Below are 23,652 nucleotides of genomic sequence, written 5' to 3' on the forward strand. Positions count from 1 at the left end.
TTCTCCTTTATCATTCTCCCATAGTGAGAGTTTGAGCTAATTCAGCCCCTTCTCTTTGCCAATCTGAGTTTCCTTGCTCATCCGAGATTCTTGTACTTTTCAAGAAGCCATCGAGCCTCGCTTTCTCTCCCCGCTGCCTTCTTGAGGGGGCATCTCACAGTCCATTCTCTCCTCTTCTGCTCTAGCCTTGGGCATCTTATTTTCTTATCTTTGATGCCATGCCACTTGCGGCATCACATCAAAGAGGGGCAAAATGTAGACACCTAAAAACCTTTAGAAAATAAAGTATTTTTATTTTCTGAAAAAGTCCTGATGACATCATCATTTATTAATTAATTATTTATTTAATTAATTAATTAATTTTTATGTCATTAAATCCCTTTATCTTAATTAAAAATATTTAATTAAGGAATCCCTCCCAAAAATGTTTAAATCTTATTTAAACATTATTTCCTTATTTATTAATTATTTAATTAATAAATTGACCAAAAATCCTAAAATAAATAAAAAATTTATTTTTTGCCCAAAACTTGGCCAATTTTCTTATGACCAATAACCTCTTCCAAAATCTTCTAATCCTTCTTTAATTTCGATTAAAGGCTAATCCCATCATTTCCTACCCCTAATCCCAACTCAAAATATTTAATTAAGATTAAATATTAATCCTCATGTTTATTAAAAAAGTTTTAATAAATATCTCCTCAACCCAAACCCTTGAAATAAATAAAACTTTATTTATTTCTTAAAAATCTAATTTATCCTCATCCTAAGAAGTTCTAGACTCTTCTAGAAAGTCTTCATCCTCATCCTAGGAAATTCTAGACTATTCTAGAAAGTCTTTATCCTCATCCAAAGTCTAGACTCTTCTAGAAGATGTCTTTAAACCTAATCCTAATCCCCTCCTAACCTTGTCACATTCCCTAAACATGGGTTAAGACTTACTAACCCAAGCCAAAGTTAACAAATATCTCCTCCTTCACCCACCCTCATTAAATGCCATCCACTTGCCTATCCCTAAGCTAATCCTAAACCATCCTAATCCATCCTCTAATCATTTGCACAAGCCTAAGCAAGCTTAAAACCCTCCTAATCAAGTCCAAGTCGAAATTGCTCTCATCACCCTCAAAATATCTCAACCATAAAACTTTATGAAGTCCACTGGGTCATAAATGACTCTTACAAGCCCTTTTATTGCTCTTACAAGTCATTATGAGGGTTTTTATGAAGATCTTATCCCTTGAGCCTCCTTTGTTGACTCATCCTTCCCCTTTCCTCCATCCTCTCACCATATGACATGTGTCACTCCTTGATTGGCTATAAGGAAGCACAATCCATGTGCTCTCCTCTCATGCAATCTAAGCCCTCCATGAGCTTTTTCCCATCCATGCATCTTAGCCCTCAATCCCTCAAGCCTCTTGCCTATAAATTGGATCCTTCCCCTTTGCAAAATAACACAATCCATGAAGTAAAGTCATAATGCCATTTTGAAAAGCCATTTTACATCAAAACCATACACTCACACCCAAATTCCAACTCCATTTGAAGCCCTTTTTGAAGCATAAGCTTGAGCATACATCCTATCTATTTAGACAAAGCTACTCAACAGGAGAGCTTCTCATTGAGAGAGCCCATTAATGGCTCATATTCTCAATTGAGAGCTCATCTTAGTCTATCTTGAAGTTTATGAATTTTGTTTAGTTTGTAGAAGCTTTATTTAAATTTGGTTTCTATTAGCATACTAACATTGCTCATATACAGCTGTAGCATGTTATTTTTTTCTGAATGTTGTAATTCCATTTCATTGAAGACAATAGAAATTAAGTGTTTCTCTTTTTGTAATTATTCTGCTCTTGCAATTTTTTGTTTATTTCTCTATTTTGTTGTGTGTCTGTGTAGATACTCTTCATCAACAAGCAACAAATAACAACTCAAAATCTGTTATTGTGGTGCACTCTTAAACTTGTTTGAATAATCAGAATCGGGGCATAAATTCTTTCAATTCCTTCTTATTCTCTAACAACTAACTTTATTTCAATCCACAAAGCCTTAACTCAAAGTTTACAAACAAAAATCAGATTGAATGCCTTCTACAATGTCACAAATAATTTATGCACCTTCTCAGTAAATTCAAGATGATATCACAAATTTGACATAAGAAAACAGTACTATATCACAGGCTCCTTTATCATAAAGTTTGAAATGTAGTTATTCTTGCATATGTTAAAACTTGGAGTGCTTTGCTTATCAGCTCTGTTCCCTAATTCATTAATTTGTCAACTTATGTATTAATGTCTGTAGCCTTTTCTCCATCTTTCTCAACTTGCTTAATTTACTCCTCAGCAATAGAAGATGCCAACGTATCAATCTCTTTTGAAGATTTAGTGATATTTTAAATCACTGTCATGAGCAATTCATTTTGTTCTTTCAGCTGGTCCTCCATTTTAAGTTCCTTGTAATCTTCTTCCAACATAGCTGTAGATTTTCGGGTATTATTGCTAATACTATTATGTGTTTGTTTACCCTAATCAAATTTGGTAATTTTGAAATCATCAAGCTGCATTTCTTCTCAGGGCTTATTTGCAAAGGGTTCGACTATCTCCACATATTTTGTTTTGCCTTTATCTACTCAAATCCTTGGAACAACCTTAGCTTTCTTAGTATCCCTGTTCTTGATTGGCTTCATTTACTCAAAGTCAAAGTCATGTAGAGAAACTTCTTGTTTTTTTTGTCTTGGAGACATTAGCACTTATCCAAGAAGGAAGGTCAGAAAGGGCAGCTTGACTCTCTTCGGCTGTAGCATGGGATGAATTATGCTAGGTATACACTGTGGTTGAAACAATTGTAGGTGTTTCAGTCTGAACAGTAGAGGGGATAGTTCTTGTGGTGACATGAGACATTATTCAACCAGGAATTTTGTCAAAGTCACTTAGGGTAGAATAACCTTAAAAGAAATTATGGGTGAGCTTGCGTGAGAATCATATGAAAACACATTGGCCAAGTTATTATGAGGTGTGTCAAGAACAAAATTAGTGGTTGAAAAGATATAAACAATGCAACAAGAGGGATTAAGAATGTAAAAGGAATTAACATCAATTGTAAACTTAGATGCATTCTCAAGAATAGATACCTGTGGAGTCTCAATGGGGGAAGGTTCTGTATGGTGAACATGCCGAATGACTGGGGGGGTTGAATTAGTTATTCGAAACTCTTTATAAAACTTTTATTGTTTCGATTACCTCACAAATCATACACACAATTAGAATAGATGTAAACATAAAGCCACATAAACACCAACAAAAGCAACACCAGAATTTACATGGAAACCCAAATTGGGAAAAACCACGAAAAAGCTAATTCTCATTGTGATATTGCTATCAAGATTTAACTGTGTGATTTTTGAGGCAAACTCATTGACCCATGTTTCATGAGTAGTGATTCAAGATGAATCCATCTCTCATGAGAATAAATGAAACATTTAGCACTCATTGGATCTAGGTGATGCTCACAGGGGTGAAGCACTGAGACTTCCCGGGAGGTCACCCATCTTGTACTACTCTAGCTCGAGCACGCTTAACTATGGAGTTTCCTCCATGGTTAAACCCAAAGCTTGCAACCCCATTTGCAAAACCTTCACCAAGTGTTGTGCCATATGAGCATCACCTAGATCCAATGAGTGCTAAATGTTCCATTTATTCTCATGAGAGATGGATTCATGTTGAATCACTACTCATGAAACATGGGTCAATGAGTTTGGCTCAAAAATCACATAGTTAAATCTTGATAGCAATATCACAATTTGACTTGCTGTGGAAATTATCTCGTACTCATCAATTGATGAACTTAAGGGGCTTTGTAATGAATGGTTCATAAGGCACAACACTTGGTGAAGGTTTTGCAAATGGGGTTGCAAGCTTTGGGTTTAACCATGGAGGAAACTCCATTGTTAGGCGCGCTCAGGCTGGAGTAGTACTGGGATGGGTGACCTCCCGGGAACTCACGGTGCTTCACCCCTGTGAACATCACCTAGATCGAATGAGTGCTAAATGTTCCATTTATTCTCATGAGAGATGGCTTCATGTTGAATCACAACTCATGAAACATGGGTCAATGAGTTTGACTCAAAAATCACACAGTTAAATCTTGATAGCAATATCACAATTTGACTTGCTGTGGAAATTATCTCCTACTTATCAAGCTAATTCTCATGAAATGAACACCTTGATTTTGATAAGTGACTCATTTGTAGATTGCTCACTACATGTTGGCTTACTGCTGGTCGGCTAACTACCCTTATGCAAAGATATTTCAGAATAGAGATGACAAGACACAAACTTTAATTGTGTTGATAAACTCACAAATGATACAAACAATTATAATATATGTAAACATGAAACCACATAAAAACCAACAAAAGAAACACCAGTATTTACGTGGAAACCCAAATTGGGAAAAACCACGAAGAAACTAACTCTCATAAAATGAACACCTTGATTTTTACAAGTGGCCCATTTCTAGTTTGCTCACTACATGTTGGCTTACTGCTGGTCGGCTAACTACCCTTATACAAAGACACCTGAGTATGCATGAAATAGTTTAACAATTAAGTTCAGTTACCACATCCAACAATAGATCCGAATGCTGATCTTTTATGTACATACCATTGTATGATCCACAACAATTCAGTATGCAAGGCCCTTCTTGGGCTGACACTGCTCACCATCAAAAGCTCTTCACAAATTCACATGATATCTACTTCTCCATCAATTTATTCATAGGTCACTACGTTCCACACTTTTTCCATTCTTTAGCTTTAGATACAAAAGGCCTTTTTTATTTATATAGATATCTGAATCCTACATGTGTTAGCCACACCAAATGTTTGTTGGCCTAAAATAAAAAGGGTATTACAATTACATTAAATACATTACCATTGGTCCCCAGTCTAGGACACACTTAAGACAACTTTACAACATGCTACAATAGGATTTAAAAATAGGTTGTACTTAAGATGTATACAATGCATATTAAACTGTCAAAACATGACTACCAAGTCCAGGACTTGATCCACAAAATATTTGAACACATCGATAGATAAAACTTGATTGAATTTGTCCAGAACATGATGCTGCCAATATATCAAAAGCATTTAAAGAACTGGGCCATTGTCCAAATATCAAGAACATCTAGAAGAGCACTTAGTCTCTGACATAAAATATTATGCAATACTGATTATCGAAATATACAAGTGTACCGAAATATGTAAGCCATGAATAGAACCAAGTAGACCTGCTATGAAACAACAAAAAATGTATGTACCAAACCTATCCCATGAATAACTGAAACCTCTGATACATATCCAACAACCAACAAGTACACAACCAAAACTGCCAACAACCAACACTAAAATTGGTAACAACCAACTGATATCTCCAACCGATATCTCCAAGATGTTGGTATGAAGGTTTTAACATTAATGACAACAATGCTAACAACAACATAATATGTCTTACACTACAACTGGTGTAGTTGGAAGCTTTTACACTTCTTCTTGATCTTTTTCTTCCTCGACAATTTCTTGAATCTCAAATTGTTCTTTCCCTTTGCGAGAAGGATCTTCTTTAGTCTTCTTTATCTAATCTTGATTTTTATTATGGTTTCGACGGCTGAAGCACTCTCTTTATTATTGGCTCTCACCTCTAATTTCCAGCTCTCAGGTCCAGTTGTATCATCATCAGACCCTTATTTGAACTGCCTCATCTTAATACCCTTCCTCTTAAGCTAAGTGTGTATTTTCCATGCTCGATTGAAATTTGTTTACAATGTAAGTACTTTCTTTCAATGAGCATTGAAGTAAGGGGAGGTCCTGATCTACAACCCTCTCTTCTTCGTAGTCTAAATCTAGAATGTTTCTATCATCCTTCATTCCTTTTGAAATGTTGGCAAGATCTAGATCAATGATCTGTTTTGTGGTAAGTCTGGAATAATCCATTCTTTTGATGTCCTTATTTGTACAATGGTCTATCCAAACATCTTCAATGTGGTGGACATGAGCGAAAGCTCTTTTAAATCTTGTACTTAATGTCATAATAGTCAAAATCTCTTTAGATTTTAAATTTCTCTAGTTTGATTTCTTGAAATTCTGTCTCCATAGCCTCTGCCTTTGTGGTAGAAGTCAGAGAATGCCTACCAATGCCCAGGGTATGCTAGGAAGAAATTGCAAAACTGGGCTTACGTGTTGCAGATTATCTGGTATGCATGCACATCAGCTATTTATTTAACTCCATTAGAATAATCTTGCAAGTTGGGTGCCTTGGTATATATGGGTAATCATCAGAGCATCCTTATGTAAGTGAAAGTTTAGAATCGTAGGAACACGCATCCTTATTGATCACCTTTCTTCATGCTGCCTTAGAAACTCTTAGGTTCTCAAGTTTTTTTATTAAACAAGCACATGCAATGACCCAAGAAGACATCTTGAAGTCTATGGTAATGATGTCTCCCTGTGGTCTTGGGTAACTAATTGAAGTGTTTCCATACCAACAATATACTTCTGTTCCCATCATAGGAGAGTATTGACAATGCCCAAAAGGATGCATCTATGTACACAAGACATGAATTCATGTAAAAAGTGGTAGATGCTTCTAACAAAGTGTCTCTGCCCAAAACAGCTATTGCATTCTCTTCTTGACAATAATGATGTATTGATACATCCATGGCTCAAAATTATTTGTTTTCTTTGGTCCCTGCATCCTGCTTAAGAGAGTGATCATGTCATTGATCTCCTCCTTAAAACTTAGTTCTATATAGTATTACAAGTCACTAGGTCAAAATTGATTGCCTTTGTTGATAAACCAAACAATGTTGATCTCTCTTTCGCAATCTTCTTCCCTTTTATTGTAGTAATCTAAGCCTTTTCATAGGAAATGCTTTGCATACACAAGAGGGTTAGGAACATGGAAGATCTTGTCAATGGCCTTCGCATCCAACATTATGATTAATTTTCCATTTTTATCTTTGATTGTTTGGTTTCTTTATTAAGTGTGATGCACATGCTGAAATAAATAGGAAATGCTTTGCATACCCAAGAGGGGTAGGAACATGGAAGATCTTGTCAATGGCCTTTGCACCCAATCTTATGATTATTTTACCATCTACATCTTCGATTGTTTGGTTTCTTTATTGAAGTGTGATGCACATGCCAAAATAAACTTAGGTTCTAGTACTATTATAGGAAAGGTTGAAAGTATGTGAATATGACTCTTGAGGTGATTCTTTAGTTCTTTTGTTAGTTCCTGTACTTTTATCCTTTGAGTGAACTTTGACATATCCACTTGCTTGATCTCGGTATCCTTGATCTCATCTATGTTTGAAACTATTGGGGTAGGAATGATGACATTCTAGTATTTATAAAACTCGAATTTTGTCTTCTGCTTAGGCATGGTGGTCACCTCTTGAAACATTGGATGAGATCCTGTAACATTGAGATGAAAGAACCAAAACAACATGATGTTAGGATGCATTAATGTTAGTTCCATATCATTCTTCATTGTGGGGAAAACATTATCAAACAAAGCCCATGCTTTGTTTTTCAAACTTGGAAGATCATGTGTGTAAATAAGGCTTTAAACAAAGTTGGGTTGAAAAGGTTGCTTTTGGTGGGCCTTGTTGCAATTCGGGGATTTCAGAATATTACATGGGAAAAACAAAAGTTCTTTGTGAAATCAAGGTTTTTGAACCCAACCGCACCTGGGATTGCATGTGTAACACATTCATTTCACATTGCATCCTAGACAAAAAGCCTTGATTGCATTTGCATTTGCAATTACAATGGGTAAAGTTGAGTGTATTCATGGTTTTTGAATGTGATGACACATATGATTGCATGGAATAAAATATGCGATGGGTGTGAAAAATTTTGATTGCTCATAAAGGGCATAACATTGGAAGTTTTGGATAGGTTTGCACATGAAAGCACATGCAATAATGCATGCTATTGGGGTTGAAAGGCCCGATTGCATGTGTAGTGAGTAAGAAAGTTCTGATTTGGAAATTGATGTGTATTTTATTTACAAATACTGTTGCAATTGGGGGTGAAAACCTTGATTGCAACTGTAATACATGTTATCAAAAAGTGGAAATGTATTATATGGGAAAATCTCTGAAAAACATACATACATATGTGTACCCAGGATTAGAAACTTTGACTGCATGTATATACACATGTGAATGAGATATACAGTTACAATTATTTAAACGGAAAACTCATAACTAACATTTGAAAACATCATCAATAAATTTATTATGGAAATTAAAATCTACATACCATGGAATTTGAACCGAAAATCAATGTAGGGATGCTTCTGCAATCACCCAGATTAGTCCACCAATATTACTTAGGATCAATTGACGATTTCCATTAAATACCACTATATCAAAATCAAATGATGATTACCATCAAGTACCATTATATCATTTAGGGCATCACATACCACTATATCAATTAGGGCATCAATTACCATTGGATCATTTTGGGCATCAGATACCATTGTATCATTTGGAGCGTCAATACCATTGTATCATTTAGAGCTTCAGATACCTCTATATCATTTAGGGCATCAATTACCATTGGATCATTTAGGGCATCATATACCACAGTATCATTTGGGGCGTCAATACCACTGTATCATTTAGGGCATCATGTACCGCTATATTGACGATAAGAGTTGCTTTCACTTAAAGAAATAATTGTAACAATGATACAACTCAATTAATCTTACCTTCTACTTGCATATACATCATAAAAGTAAACATACCTGTTTCCGACAAACGTTTGAATGCATAGCTTGTCTTTGTCTGATGCACATCCTACATCTTGTGGAGAGGGGATACATTGTCAGGAGCTTAACCACCCAATCTCAGATCATAACTTATCCACACACAATCTCTAACAAGAAAGGCCCTCCCTACTCGGAATAGACATGGAACACCTTGTCAGCCATTGAGTATCCTGGTATATGATCACACCACTTGACTTGACAACAGGAGAATACAATAAACATGATCATGCATGATCTATTAAATGATTCCTTTTAAAAATGATAAACATTGTTATGTCACATCTGATTTTGTTTCATGTTATTGCAGATTCCTTTCTCTCACCTCTTCACTCTTTTCCTTGGCTATATAACCGAGTGAGTCCCAGGTGTTTGAATCTCAGAGCAACTTGTTCTTTTTGTTGATTCTCAACTGTTTCATGAATAATATATGTTCCAGCGTATCACAATCTATAATTTGAGAAATGTGTTCTTAAAGACTTGCAGAAAATATCATTTGAATTCTAATCTCCAATAGCATAATAAATCATGATTTCATAATCTGGTTACTTGGCTTTTAATTGCCATAAACAAATCTAATTTAGAGAAGGTCTATCCTATGATATCAATAAAGATATTTTGCATCATGATATAAGCTGTAGCTCACTGCTATGTAAATCGAATTTGCTGTAACAATTGAATAAGAAATTCATATTGCAATGTTTTGGATTTTGGATATCTACATAACCTGAAATAATCCGAAAAGGAATGGGGTCTTGCTGGACGGTCAGCAACCTACCCCACTTTCAACTGTGAAGATCTTGAATGCTAATCCGGTATGAAGATAGCTCAAGATTTCTGCAGAATAACAGTATAATAAAGAATTCGTGGGAAGGAACAATGCAATGATTACAATTTGATAACAACATAGATATTGATGCTATGAAAATGTAATCTGTATTATGGAAGATGACGGGAATGATCACAGAAGTCGGATGCTTGGAAAATAATAAAAGTTGGGTGCTTGAAAGAATAGACGTCTTTCCCTCTCACTCTCGACTTCTTAAATAAAAGATAACGTGACTCCTTGGCTTCCAAGAAGCCATAACATAAAAGAAATGTATTGGCTCTTGGACGCCAAATAAATGTGCCAAGTGTTAAATCGGTTCAAACAAGGAAAAAAAAAAAGGATGGAAGAAGATTTGAAGGTTATAATTCGAAAAATATTATGGTTTATATCTATCTATGTACACATAGATATATTGGTGAGGTGGCATCATTTTATTATAACGAAAATAATATTATGGTGTCACTTTAATTTATATCTGTGTACATACATAGGTATATATAAATAATATGGTGAAAAATCATTCAAAATCCTTTGAGGTACATATTATATTTTAATTAAATTATTTTATATTTTAAATTGTTTATTTAATAGCTCATGTGGTTCCATCGATTGTATCCTGATGTTTAGGTCTCTAGGTCCTCAACCATGGTGATTCACAATTCATACCCATTTTTCCAATGATGGTGATGCTCTTGTGCTCAATTCTTTTCTGACAATGCTTCCACCCCTTCGACATGCTGCCTGCAAGGAAATTCTCCGCAGTTAAATCATATTACCATAACAAGTTATTTAATCATAAATAATCACATTGGCTAACCCCCTTTTCAATTTCATGAATTCATGATAAATAATCAACTAGCATGTTATCTTCGCATGAAATTATAACGACTAACCATTTTACCATTTCGCAGGATTATAACAAATTTAACTGTCAACTGGCTTCATGTGAACCTCAATGGCTATATTTTAAATTAGGTCAAAAATTGGGATGCAACAAAAGTGATGAAACAAGAGTGTAATTGATTGCATATCAAACAAGATGCTTTTTTTTTTTAAACAATAAAAGAATACATAGTGATACGACATCAAAAAATTTAGAAAACATATGATGCATAAGATTCAATTGCTATTACAAATAAACACTAAACTCACAAAATAACCAAAACGACTTGAAAGAAATTGTATAGAAGTATGCCCTAAATATAAAAAAATGTAACTGCTAATCTGTTCAAAATGTCGAGAAAAGAAGAATGGCAATGAACATACTTGATTTTGAAATTGCAAGCAAATGGTGCACTTGAAAGGTTTGAACAAAAATCCAAATGCCAATATGCCATTTCCAAATGATTTAAATGTAATGCAGAGGAATTAGACTATCAATGCGATGAAAAGGTTATAAAAGGAGAAATAAGGCTTGACATTTTGATTTAATTGGCATTTTCAGTATAACTTGGAATTCTCATTATTAGACTATTACTTGTGGCTGGGGTTTGAAACCTTGACCGCATGTTATTGTGCATGCATTGAAATATGCTAAGTTACCAATTCGGATGCGGATTCCGAAGCGGATTCCGGAAGCGGATACGGGATGCGGGGATTTTTATTTTTTTTGGATGCGGATGCGGGAGGAAACGTGTGTGTATATATATATATATATATATATATATATATATATATATATATGCAAGAAATATCAAATATACTAATATATGTCTATATATATTAATATATAACAACTGAGATGAGTATTTAGTATTGAAGACCCAGTAAAGACGTACAGTTTGCGTGAATACTTTTGGTCAAAGATTTTGATTAGCAGCAAATATTAAGAATCATACATCATAAACAAAGTTGTATCTACATACTGTTTAATAATCAAATATTCTAGGCACTAGCAATATCAAAGTTTGGCATTTAAAGAAAACATATATGTATATATATAACAAAGATTAGCAGCGTGTAAATAACATGAATGCTGGAAAGATAAATAACATGAATGAGTTTTACACTTTTCATGCAACTGGGCCCGTGGATGCTCCCGGATGCTTCTGGAAGCTCTGTGGATGCTGGCCGGAAGCCACCCGCAGGCTCCCGGATGCGTCTGGAAGCTGGATACTGGCTTCCAAACGCATCCGGGAGCCTACAGGTGGCTTCCGGCCAGCATCCACAAGGCTTCCAGAAGCATCCCGCATCCGATGTGGAAACCTCTGCATTTCCAGATGAATCAGTATCTTAGGAAATATGCAATGTTATATGAAAAGCCTGACCATTAAAGTAAATTGGACCTTTTTGTCCATTTAAAAAATATGTTGTATACTAAATAATATGCAATGACCTCATAAAGGTCCAACTATTTCAGGGCATTTAGCATGATTTGTACATTACTTTAAAGTTTACATGTAAAATGACATGTAAGAGAGCCTTAAGGCTCCAACTCCTAAAGGAAGAAATACAAATTAAATAAAAACTTAACAAAAAATAAAATAAAAATTGAAACAAAAACCAAAACTTAACCCTATGACGATGAGAATATGAAAATATAAATTTTTTTATGAGTACAAATTATTTATTTCTCAAAAAACGTGCTTAGAGCACAAAGATTGTATTTTAATCTTTGTATGGGTTGATCTTATGATTTTGTCTAGCCGAAATTAATGATAACAGGTGGACGTGAGTTTCTTCTATTCTCTTTCCAATGCCCTTTGAGCTCTTTGGCAAAGTTGCATCAACTATCTTTCATCCCTCAAGCTGGCAGAAATTATGCTTTGATACCATTTGTAATATCCCCATTTGGGATATACTTTACATCTTGCCCTAAATCACATGTTCAATTAAAATAAGAAGTATTGTTTATTAAAACACAAACATACCAATTAACAATGGTCTTTCCAACATAAACTTTGGTTTAAACCCTGGAATAATGTTAGTCAACGTTTTAAATGTACTGCATATATTTCCATAAGGATTAGGGTTCAATAACTTATAAATGTGTGTGAATTAATTACACTGATCATTGAATGACAATCTCTATCCAAATCATGTGATATCAGTTGAATTCTCTAATTTCTCTCCCAACAATTAACCATACTATTTATTGGGTAAACATGATAGGGTGCTTGGAGACTGTTCGACACAAATAAGCCCAATGGTGCAGAATATCCAATCAAGACAATACTACCCTTGGCCTCACAAGTGGTAGGAATATCCAATTAAGGCAGTTCCATCCAGCTCAGGATGGTGTGCCTATTGTGGGAATCTGTTTGTTACACAACTAGCTTAAGGGCAGGAAACATCCAACCAAGAGAATTCGACCTCTTGGCTGCATGAGTTGCAGGAACATCCAACCAAGACAGTTCCATCCATCTCCGGTTGGTGCGCTTACATTTTGGGAAGACCCCTCAATAATGCTTGCTTAATAATCCACATATCATTGTAGGTAGCAGTACATTTTACTAGAATTTGATCTTTTCTGTCTACACGAGCTTGACTTTTTTTGAAATTCTTTTGTGATGCTAAAAAAAATATCTCTCTTTCAGTTTACGATAAGAACTTTTGAGAATTTCAAAATTTTAGTTTAATTTTAATATTTTAGAATATTTTCAAGATTGTTTATTGAACAATAAATAGGGTCAAAGTTAACATATTTTTACTTGGCTAAATAATGTTCCATGACAAAGTATGATTTAATTGGCTTGTAAGAAAGAAGTATATGCATCTTGGAAGTGATGGTTAAGATTCAAGAGTATTAAGATCGCATTATAACATTTCAAATTCCTTAACATCTTATGTAATATGATAAGGAACAGTAACACAATCTCCTTTAGGGCAAATTATATCGAAGTCAAAATTTCCAGTCCATAATTAGCTTAATATATTTCTGGATTAGAGAATGATCCAAAATATTGAGGAAGAATAAAGTTTACATTGTCAAATCCGGAAATATATCAAGGCAATTTTATAACTTACATTAATGTTCTTTTCATGTCCAATCAGTTCCCTAAGTTGTGGTCAGCATCCTTGTTTAAAACTAGAACAAATAAAAAGCAAGTACAGTGTTTGCAAATAGAGGGCCACGATAATGTCTATTCACAACTGAAGCACATAGATTTTTTTGATCACAAGTGGGGATGAGAGGGGCATTGGGGGAGAGCCGGGGAAGGAGAAGGGCCGAATGGTGGGAAGACTTGGTAGGTTTGGATAAAGCAGGGTGGCCTTGGGAAGGACAGAGGTAAGACTCCAGGACTGTTTTCTCTTCATCATTCATATTGTTTTCTATTGATGTGGCTTTTATGTTATATTTCATATATAATTTTTAGATAATCCAGTGCTCACAAAGCAGTAACCTCTTTTCGTAGTGTGTATTGTAGATAGTAATTTCATATCCAAACATCAAGCATTTGCTATGCATTACATTGATGACTTAAAAAATAGAGAAATTGTCTTAATGGGATTACTTTTGTTTGGAAATTGACAGGCAGGTATGGGTGGTGGTACTGGTACTGGAGGTGCACCTGTAATTGCAGGAATAGCAAAGTCTCTTGGCATATTGACTGTTGGAATCGTCACTACTCCTTTTTCCTTTGAAGGTCGTAGGCGAGCAGTACAAGCACAAGAAGGAATTGCTGCCTTGAGAAATAACGTGGATACTTTGATTGTAATTCCAAATGATAAGTTATTAACAGCAGTTTCACAATCTACACCAGTCACAGAAGCTTTTAATTTGGCTGATGATATTCTTCGTCAGGGAGTTCGTGGAATCTCTGACATAATCACGGTATGCAAGGCATACATTCACAGTTTCTTTTTATATGCAGTTGTTGCACATTTGTAAATTCAGCTATTAAAGAGCCATATTTTTTTGATAGTAGTTTAGTACTTGATCCATGCGACTGCACCTATGTATTTGTAATAATATGCAGCGGAAGCGCAGAGTGCATCATAAATAAAAGAGATTTCCTAGAAGGTTTCCAATTTGAACTGAATCACAAGAAGAATGCATTTTCTTCCACAGTTAAATCATGGTCAATTTATTCTACATGATGAGATTTTTTATGCACCCTACTTGTCCGTAGAATTACCCAACTATTTTTAATGTATACGGAAGATGTTCTGATTATCTGACACTTTTCTTGCAGGTACCTGGGTTGGTTAACGTTGACTTTGCTGATGTTAGAGCGGTTATGGCAAATGCTGGGTCCTCTTTGATGGGAATAGGCATTGCAACTGGTGATTAATTTTACTTGTCTTTCAGAAAGTTGTGTTAATATTTGTTTTGTATTTTACTACTTTTTCTCAGAATTTCTTTATAATTTTTTGGAAACCAAGTCACAAATTACTGCCTTAAATGTTTTGCTATCTGGAGGTTTCAAAACTTTTAAATTTGAATTTATGTTTAAGGTTATTATTCTTTTTGCCTTTCATAGATTTTTCATATTGAGAAAGTGCACATGTATAGTTCAGTGAATATCAATACAACTAAAAACTGGAAACTATTAACATTTTACATAGAGCTTCAAAGGTCTAGCGCAACAGACTTCATCACAAACCCATGTAAGGGGCATGATCACCAAATTATGAACAAAAATATACGTACAGTTAATGCTGAGTCCATTACATTATCAATAATAGTATTACATAAGCAAGACTGACAACAGCCAAGTACCCTATTAACATGGTCCTACTATTTATTACAAAAAAACCCAAGTTCTGCATGCCACTGTGGCAAATTTGGTGTTAGCAATTTCAATATTCTCTTCAGCTTCAATGATGTCGATAACTTCATAAGCTAGGTTCTGAAATTTATTTCTAATTTTTTCATTAATCAACCACTTAAAAAAGGCAGACAAGGGAATATAGTCATAATTACCAGGCTTTGAAATATCATAGCCCTTGTAAATAGTCACATTATCACCATCCTTAGTGATGCAGAGCATCAACCACACTCGCCACCTAACTAGGGATAATCTATGCCAATTTGCTTACAAGGTGTCCTCACTTATCTAAGTCATCAACATCTTTCCTTCACATGGCTTCCCAAGAACATATCAATCCACACAATACACACTCCTGACCCATCAAACATCACTGATCCACTTATTTCCAAAACTTATGACCGATCTGCTCCTAGTAGACACAATGCATCCCTCGACTCCGTACCATGCTATCTTGATCCTTAACCCCTTGATCAGACTCATGAGTTTATGGACTCTCTTTGCACCCTTAGAAGATCCTTACAACATTCACAAACCCTTTTACACTTTGCATAATCATATGAACAGTGACTGTCCTATTCACCCTTGTATTCCTACACACATCCTTCCTTAGGCCATCAATGGCTCCTTTACTTTCCCAAAGGATTCTCTATACACCCTTGTATTCCTACATGCATCCTTCCTTACGCCATCAATAGCTCCTTTCATTTCACTAGTAAATATTTCGAAGCATTCATTTATAACTTTTATTTTGATCGAGTTCAAGGATTTTGCCAACTTAAGAACTCATAAAGTTTAAATTTTCTATAGAAAAACTTTGAACCAAGTAATCATGATTTAAGGTGAAGATTTACCTGCTTAGGTTTAGCAAAACCTAAAGTATAGGGGAATTGATGTTATTCCCGTTTGTTTGCCAAAACTGATTGAATAATCCTATTAGAGAATTGACAAAGCTCTTGGATTTCCAATCTAGGGTTTTGGGAACCAACACTTCCTTCATACATTGGTATGTCACCCCTTACTCCTCACTGCCTTTAGAAGTCTTATTGTTCTTTGTTCCTCAGTATCGATTGGTAATCCTTCTTTTGCCGCATGAAACTCTTCCTCCTCTTCTGGCTCCTTACAACTCACATCACCAACTTCAGCTGCCCTTATCTGATATGACTCCAAGCCTTCAAGACTTGCCAAAAGGGTATTTTAGGATTCTTGCAACCTAGCATTCTTTTCCTTCAATTGTTGTATCTCCCTAGCAGTACGTGCATTCTTAGGAAGCGTCTTGACACACTTTCTCCTCAACCTTCAACTTCACAAATATTTACTCCCTTGCTCTGATACCACTATGATGCAAAGCATCCATCTCACTAGCCACCAAACTAGGGATTATCTATTCAACTTGCTTACAAGATGTCACGTATCTAATTCATCACCACCTTTCTGTCACATGGTTTCCCAACCACACATCAATCCACTCAAGAGACACTCATTGATCCATCAAACATCACTAATCCACTTATTCCCAAAACTGATCACCCATCTTGATTTAGGAGCATCTTGGGTGTAAGAGCAATCTTGCATCACACAAAAATATTTTATTTTCAGTCTTTTCTGTTTTAATAAGGACTAGTAGATAAGGTGGTTACTATTTATGGGAACTTGCTATTTTTAGTAAGTTTGTCATATGAGCTCGAAATGTTCTTCATTTTAGAGTTGGAAGCCTACCATAAAAATCTAATTGCTCAAGCATAAGTATTAGATAAGTTATTGTGGATTTTTGATGATAAATTTTGCAGAAAAATCTTCAGGCTCACCGTAGGAGGCTTTAGAGTGCCTGCATGAAGTCTGAAAACTCGACGGAAGGGCGTTAGCCATGATCTTAGCTTGTAGATCAAGAGTTGGCGTTTTCGAAAAGTGGTTATAATAGCCAATTGGAGCAACGGTTCATGAGTTATGGCCTTTCAAAGTTTGGTTGCCCGAAATATCTAAAATAATTGTCAAAAATGTATTTGGCCGACTCTATATGTATTGTTAGGGTCTATCGGCCCTAGGTATTAAGTTTCAATCTCTAGAACCTTCTTGGGCAGCATCAAATTGTCTATTTAAGAAAGGCCCGAACATTGTCTAGAACAACTCTGGGTGGTAGTTCGCAGCTTAGTCTTGCAGATTACTGTAATGAACGCAACCATTTGGGTTAGCATATTGTACTTATGAATTTTGTAATTCCACATTTGCAGCGCAAATAAGAAGTCCATATTTTGTTCTCGCATTTGTTGTTGTTTCGTTGTTTCTGTTATGAGTTTATGGTTTTAAGGTGAGCACCCTTCATCACATCTCCTCCTAGTAGACACAATGCATCCCTTGACAACTTCCCATGTTATCTTGATCCTTCCATGATCAGACTCATGACTTTAGGGACTCTCCCTGCACCCTTACAATATCCGTACAACATTCATAAATCCTTTATACACATTGCATAAGCATACGAACAGTGGTTGTCCTATTCACACTTGTATTCCTACACACATCCTTGCTCAGACCATCAATGGTTCCTATCTGTTCCCAAAGAATTCCCCTAATGTTTACAACCTTGATGACCTTTTCGTGACACAACATCATCCCTTAGGCCCTGTTTGGTTGCAAGAATTGGGCCGGAATAGGAAAATCTAAATACCCGCATTCACCAATTTGACATTTGTTTGCAAAATACAAAATTGGAATTAGAATTTGCCGATCCTAATTTGACCCCAAAATGAGCATTGTTGAATTCCTAAAAAAAGGTGGAATAAGAATAGCTTATTCTTATTCCAGTTTTTAATAAACCTATTTTGATGGGTTGATGGGTTGTCTGCGGCTTTGTCATTTGATTGTATTTTGCCACTCAAATGCATTTTTGGACTAGTTTCTCCGTTCATCATAAAATATAAACTAGGTCAACATTATTTAACGTTTAATATGTGTTTTTTTTTATATGACAAAAATTAGTAATATCGGATTTGATATGTTTCCTAAACTTTCATAAAACTATTTTCACAAATAAATCTTGTGTTTAGTCTTATTATTTAAAACTATGTTGAAAGATCATTTAAATATCATATTAAAGATCTCGACTTATTTGTATTTTTTAATTTTCTTTAATATATTTAAAAATCAAATGATTTTAGTTTTGATCTTATACTCATTAAAATAATTTGATTTAATTTAAAATTAAATTTATAATATACAATATAATATGTCCTTTGAATTTTGATGATTTCAAAGGTTGTGGTATATCTTTGACTTATAAAGTCAATTTAAAAAATAAAATAAAGGCTAATTAAAATAATTTGGCTTTTTGAAAAACTAATTAAACAACCAGTTTTTATAAATAAAAAATCTTGTTCATTTAAAATATACCAAACTAAAAAAATAATAATTTAATTATTAAAATTTAAAACAGAACTTATTCCAATTCCAATTTCAATTGTTGCAACCAAACATAGAATATGCATCTTTCGACTCCTCTTCTAGGTCAACCAAACAGGTCGAAATGATATTCTTGAACTTATTTCAAGAATGCACGAATACCAGAAGATAATTTATTTGATCATAGATGAATGCCGCATTCGACAATTCCTGCAGCCAAACGAACATTTAATACACCCAACCAATCCAACTTTGGCTCTTTCCAATCACTAATAACAGTTTTCTATCAAACTGTGACAGTCCTTCCTTACCTCTGAGACACTCATTTCAAACCCCTTAAATATGTGGCCCTAGTCCTCCATCCACTTGGAAACATCAAGGACTTGTCACTACACATTCCCAAGCCTGTACTCCTCTTCAAACATGATAGTATGGGATAGAACATAACTGAACCCCTTTATTACTGTCATTGTACAGTCTGAGACAATGATTACAGATCTTCACCATTCAAATGTATGTGAAAACCTTTGCTTGATTCTCTGCAACCTTGAGGAAAATAAGATATACACTTACTCCTACCATTCTGGAAAAGATGAGACTTGCATCAACATGAAAGACTAGGTTTCTACATTTTATTTTGTTCAGTGGTTGCCCTAGGTAGGGTTTCCCAGTTTACACAAGAAATTGAATATCTCTGCCAATACAGAATATAGATTCAGACAAGATAAAAACCAAAGTGGAGATAAATCAATGCCTTACTGTCTCTTATTGACCCTTGGAACAATACATTGAGTTTTAACCATGAAAAAGGCCTGTGATCTGGTAGTTGGACAATCAAAACCGTGAGTGTTGCAGAGAAACCTTTTGTTATCATTGCCAATTCGATAAAATCAACCAATACATCTCTCTGGAGGTTTTTACGTCATATTTAAACTCATTCCATCTTGCTCCAACTGACAAACTCCCCCAACTACCCATTACAAGTTGTTGTCAAGCAACTTTGAAAAGTTGCTTGACAACTTTAATGCAATTTTTTTTGTAACATTTACACAAATTGCTTTTTTGTGATCCTATCAATTCTAAATGGATACATTCCATGTCAATACATCAAATAGGACTTAAAACAATCAATTTCACCCGTGGTCTTCCACTTTTGACCATTTTGATCCGATATGACAACTTTTGTGCTTTTGACAACTTTCAGGACTAGTTGGCCTTATAACTAAAGTTACCGATGCCAGTTCTGATGCTGATGCGCGTGTGGGGTGCTGATGTGTGGATGCACGAATTTGTTTCTTGGGGGATTTTGGATGCGTCCATATATATATTCTATAATTTATATATGCAAAGAAATATAAGAAATATACAAAAATAAACCTTTCCATAGCATGATACTTCACCATTGATAGTTTAAATTGAAATAAGAAGAGAGCCCAACTGCAAACAAAATGAGAAGAATGAGCAGTGAATGGCCTTTTTTAGGGCCATTCTAGGGTTTAGGAGCAAAAATAGAATAAGAAAAATAATTGCCACATGCTTTTTTAAAGTCACTTAAGTGACTAAGTGTTGAAAAGGTCACAGGTGCTCTCCACATGTGCCTGAGTGCTGTTTTGGTGCTCTTGGAAGCATCCCGGGCACATCCAAGGTCATTGGGCATGCTTCCTGGATGCACCAGTGCAACATCCAAAAGCACCAGTGGATCCTCATGTACTAACATTGACACCTAGTGTTTTTGGAGAGAATCAATATTTAAGATTATAACCCTACCATTGCACTAATTGGCTTTTGATAGCCTTATTACATTATTTTTGGCCTATGAAGACATTATTTGCATATGAACACAAATCTCCATGCTTTGACCCTATGTAGGCCTTTGGTGTAATGAGGTGCTCCTGTACCACTTAACACCGGTTCCTCGAGCATTTCTTTAATCACTAACGTAGCCTTGACATTGGCCTTGGACTTGAAGTGGCCTTTAGCAAGCTATTGAAGCTCCTCTTTAGACCTATTAGCTTGCTCGCAAGCTTGCAAAAAGACGAAAAATATTGTGATTTCTCCATAATAGTCACGGATACTCCTACTTTCAACTTGAGAGATATGTTTATTCTTGCTAATCACCAAAGAAAATCTGTGGATAGAATAAACAAATATGATGAATCAATTTAGGAGCAACATCAAAATTTCCAAGAAGAGATTGTAAGGAGGAAAATATAAAGGAAAACATAGATTTTGGTGGCGAGTTTGAGAGATACTCCCGGGATGAATGTGATGCTTTTGTTTCTGCCTTTGGCTGCTCATGCATCAGTAGCTACACGGTTGATATTCTGTAATGCCCCTCTCGGAGATCCTTGGAACAAGGATTCAATACAAGTGAAGATTTTTTTTTTTTAACAAAAAAGAATGCACATGACAACATATAGGGATCACAAAGATCGCAACGGAAGACTTTACCAACAATCACATCAACCAATGAATCTCCAGACACCACAACCAAACTGACACACTCAAACTGACGACGAAAATTGAAGACGACAACATAACCTAAAATCTTTGATCTGTCGAAGCATGGCAACGCTAGCATTCCTAAAGGGTACTCAAAAGTCCAAATGCGTTCTCCAAAAAATAGCAGAGATGCCACCTGTTTTTCATGCGAGAGAAATAACAACTGACAGTCTCGTGGGAGGAAGTACCTCTTCGCGCGAGAAAGTACACCAAGCCACGTGAGGAAATGCCATCTCACGCAAGGAAATGCTAGTACCAGCAGTCAAAAGCACTACATTGGTATGGGGGTATCGCATGAGGATCTATTGTGAGCGGCGTGAAGAAACACAACACACCATGTGAACCTTCACACTCTTGTGCGAGGATCCATAACAACCACCTAGAAAGACATGAAATAAAAAGGTAGAAAGAAGGTTTCCTCCACATCGGGGAGTACCGGATCCATGTAGATCGAGGAATGATCACTCGAGAGCATAAATGACAAGATGCCATGAAACAAGAAAGAGGAACATCTATCCATCTAAACCATAACAACATATGAAAGAACATGCGAAAAGCAACATCGCAATGTACATACATGGTTTATAAACCAAACATCATATGAAGTAAACATGAACATATAAACACCAACACAACTAAAACTCATGCATGATTCCTCCCAACCATAATAGCATCATGAGACCTTGAAGGTCCTAGCTATGCCCCACGCATAACATTCCAAACTGCCAACTAGATAGTTGGAGCTGTCTTATGAGGATGTCACTATTAAAGCATAATAACATCATAACAACAGGAAATCTAACATGCTAATCCGATAAGCAATAGATAGTCCAACTAAGCAAATCACATCATCTAATCATATGCTAAACATCATAATAAGAGAATGGGTCAAATAAACTAACATCATCTAAACATGATCTACAAGCATTCCAATGAGAGCATACTTTGGAACCTTAAGTAGCAAGTGAAAATATCTAGCAACGGTCACATTGGGACAATAAACCGTCTCTATACATCGGTCCCCAGCAGTGGTGAAGGTAGCTACGCCTCCCAACCACGTGGAACCCATAGGTCCACTCCCGCTATGCTGATGGAGATAATGATCCAACCACAAACATACATAAAGCAAACGTCCATGGCTAACACTCACACCAGATAGTATGATGACTGAAACCAAGATCAGAGACAATGCATAAACTATAGGTCTTGGTCAGACAGTCAATGGGCTACTATGTTGAGGCTGACATCATGGAGAATCGCTTGGCATCCAAAAGCCCAAGCTCAGATCGTGTAGATTCAACTCCCTCAACGAAAAGGCTCTAGCACAGATTATTATCTTATGTTTATTACCATCTAGTGTTTTATTTAGCTATCACTTAATTAAAACTTCCTCTGCCAACCCTCTAGGCACAATAATCACCAGGCTACGAGATAGAAGCCCCCTCCATATGCTACCTTACCCTACCCATGCTCATCTAGTGATGAGTGCTCGTAGGCATGCATATTCCCAACCAAACCCCAATGATCATAACTCCAGGAAATACCACGGGAGATCAGGCTTGCAAGTCACTCGACAAATGTACGCGCATGTACTTGTGTGTGTCGCATCGCCATCACAAAGATCATAACACAAGGATTCGATGAGAACACAAGCAAAATAATACTCAGCCGAAACAACTTAGGAGAACAGATGCGACACGCATCCTAATGCAATAATAAAACCAAACATCATGGACTCACTCAATCGACCTCAATCTGGGAGTATGGATTCTACACGAATCCCAATGATGCAACAAGACCAAACATCATGAACTCACTCAACTGGCCTCAATCCAGGAGTATGGATTCTACACGAATCCTAGTGTCTAGGAAACAATAACAAGGGGTCCAAAAGAAATAATAACACCAGGGATAAAATCACTCAACTGAACACAAAGTCGGGAGTATAGATGCGACAAACATCCTAATGCAAACATAAAAGTTCAAAAATGGTCTGAGTGACATCGTACGGATAATCCAAGTCCATGACCAACATCATGCCAAAAAAACTTGAAAAAATTGGGCAGCACGCAAATCGAGGTGAAAAACCTCAAAACTCATAAACTTCGAAATTAAAACCCATTTGGTCTTAGGGCACAAAAGCCACAAAAATCCAATAAAATTTGGTTTGGAGTCCGTAAGCAAAAACGACCAGCATAGCGGTGCAAAACCCCAAACCCTCATTTCGAAAAATAGGAAAATGCTCATACCTGTCCAACCGGGTAGAGCTACCATATAGAAATGGAGGGGAACACTAGTTCTCAGCCTCCTAACAAACGGCTACCAAAAACAGAAGTAGAAACGGAGCTGGAACAATAAAACGGGAGAGCCCTACCTC

At 35.8% G+C, this 23,652-nt stretch overlaps 1 protein-coding gene across 3 annotated transcripts in view; it reads left to right on the forward strand.

Annotated features, from left to right (window-relative positions):
• LOC149531899 (cell division protein FtsZ homolog 2-1, chloroplastic-like) overlaps positions 1-23,652 on the forward strand; it is a 111,848-nt gene that overhangs the window by 48,108 nt on the left and 40,088 nt on the right. For all 3 annotated transcript variants that reach the window (XM_089811554.1, XM_089811555.1, XM_089811556.1), the window contains exons 3-4: positions 14,138-14,437; positions 14,799-14,889. In XM_089811554.1, the coding sequence (XP_089667680.1) occupies positions 14,138-14,437; positions 14,799-14,889 (391 nt within the window). The remainder of the gene's footprint in view (positions 1-14,137; positions 14,438-14,798; positions 14,890-23,652) is intronic.

Source organism: Cupressus sempervirens, chromosome 11 (assembly GCF_028749045.1).
Source record: "Cupressus sempervirens isolate cs-2001-9-10 chromosome 11, ASM2874904v1, whole genome shotgun sequence".
In the NCBI taxonomy this organism is placed as follows: Eukaryota; Viridiplantae; Streptophyta; class Pinopsida; order Cupressales; family Cupressaceae; genus Cupressus; species Cupressus sempervirens.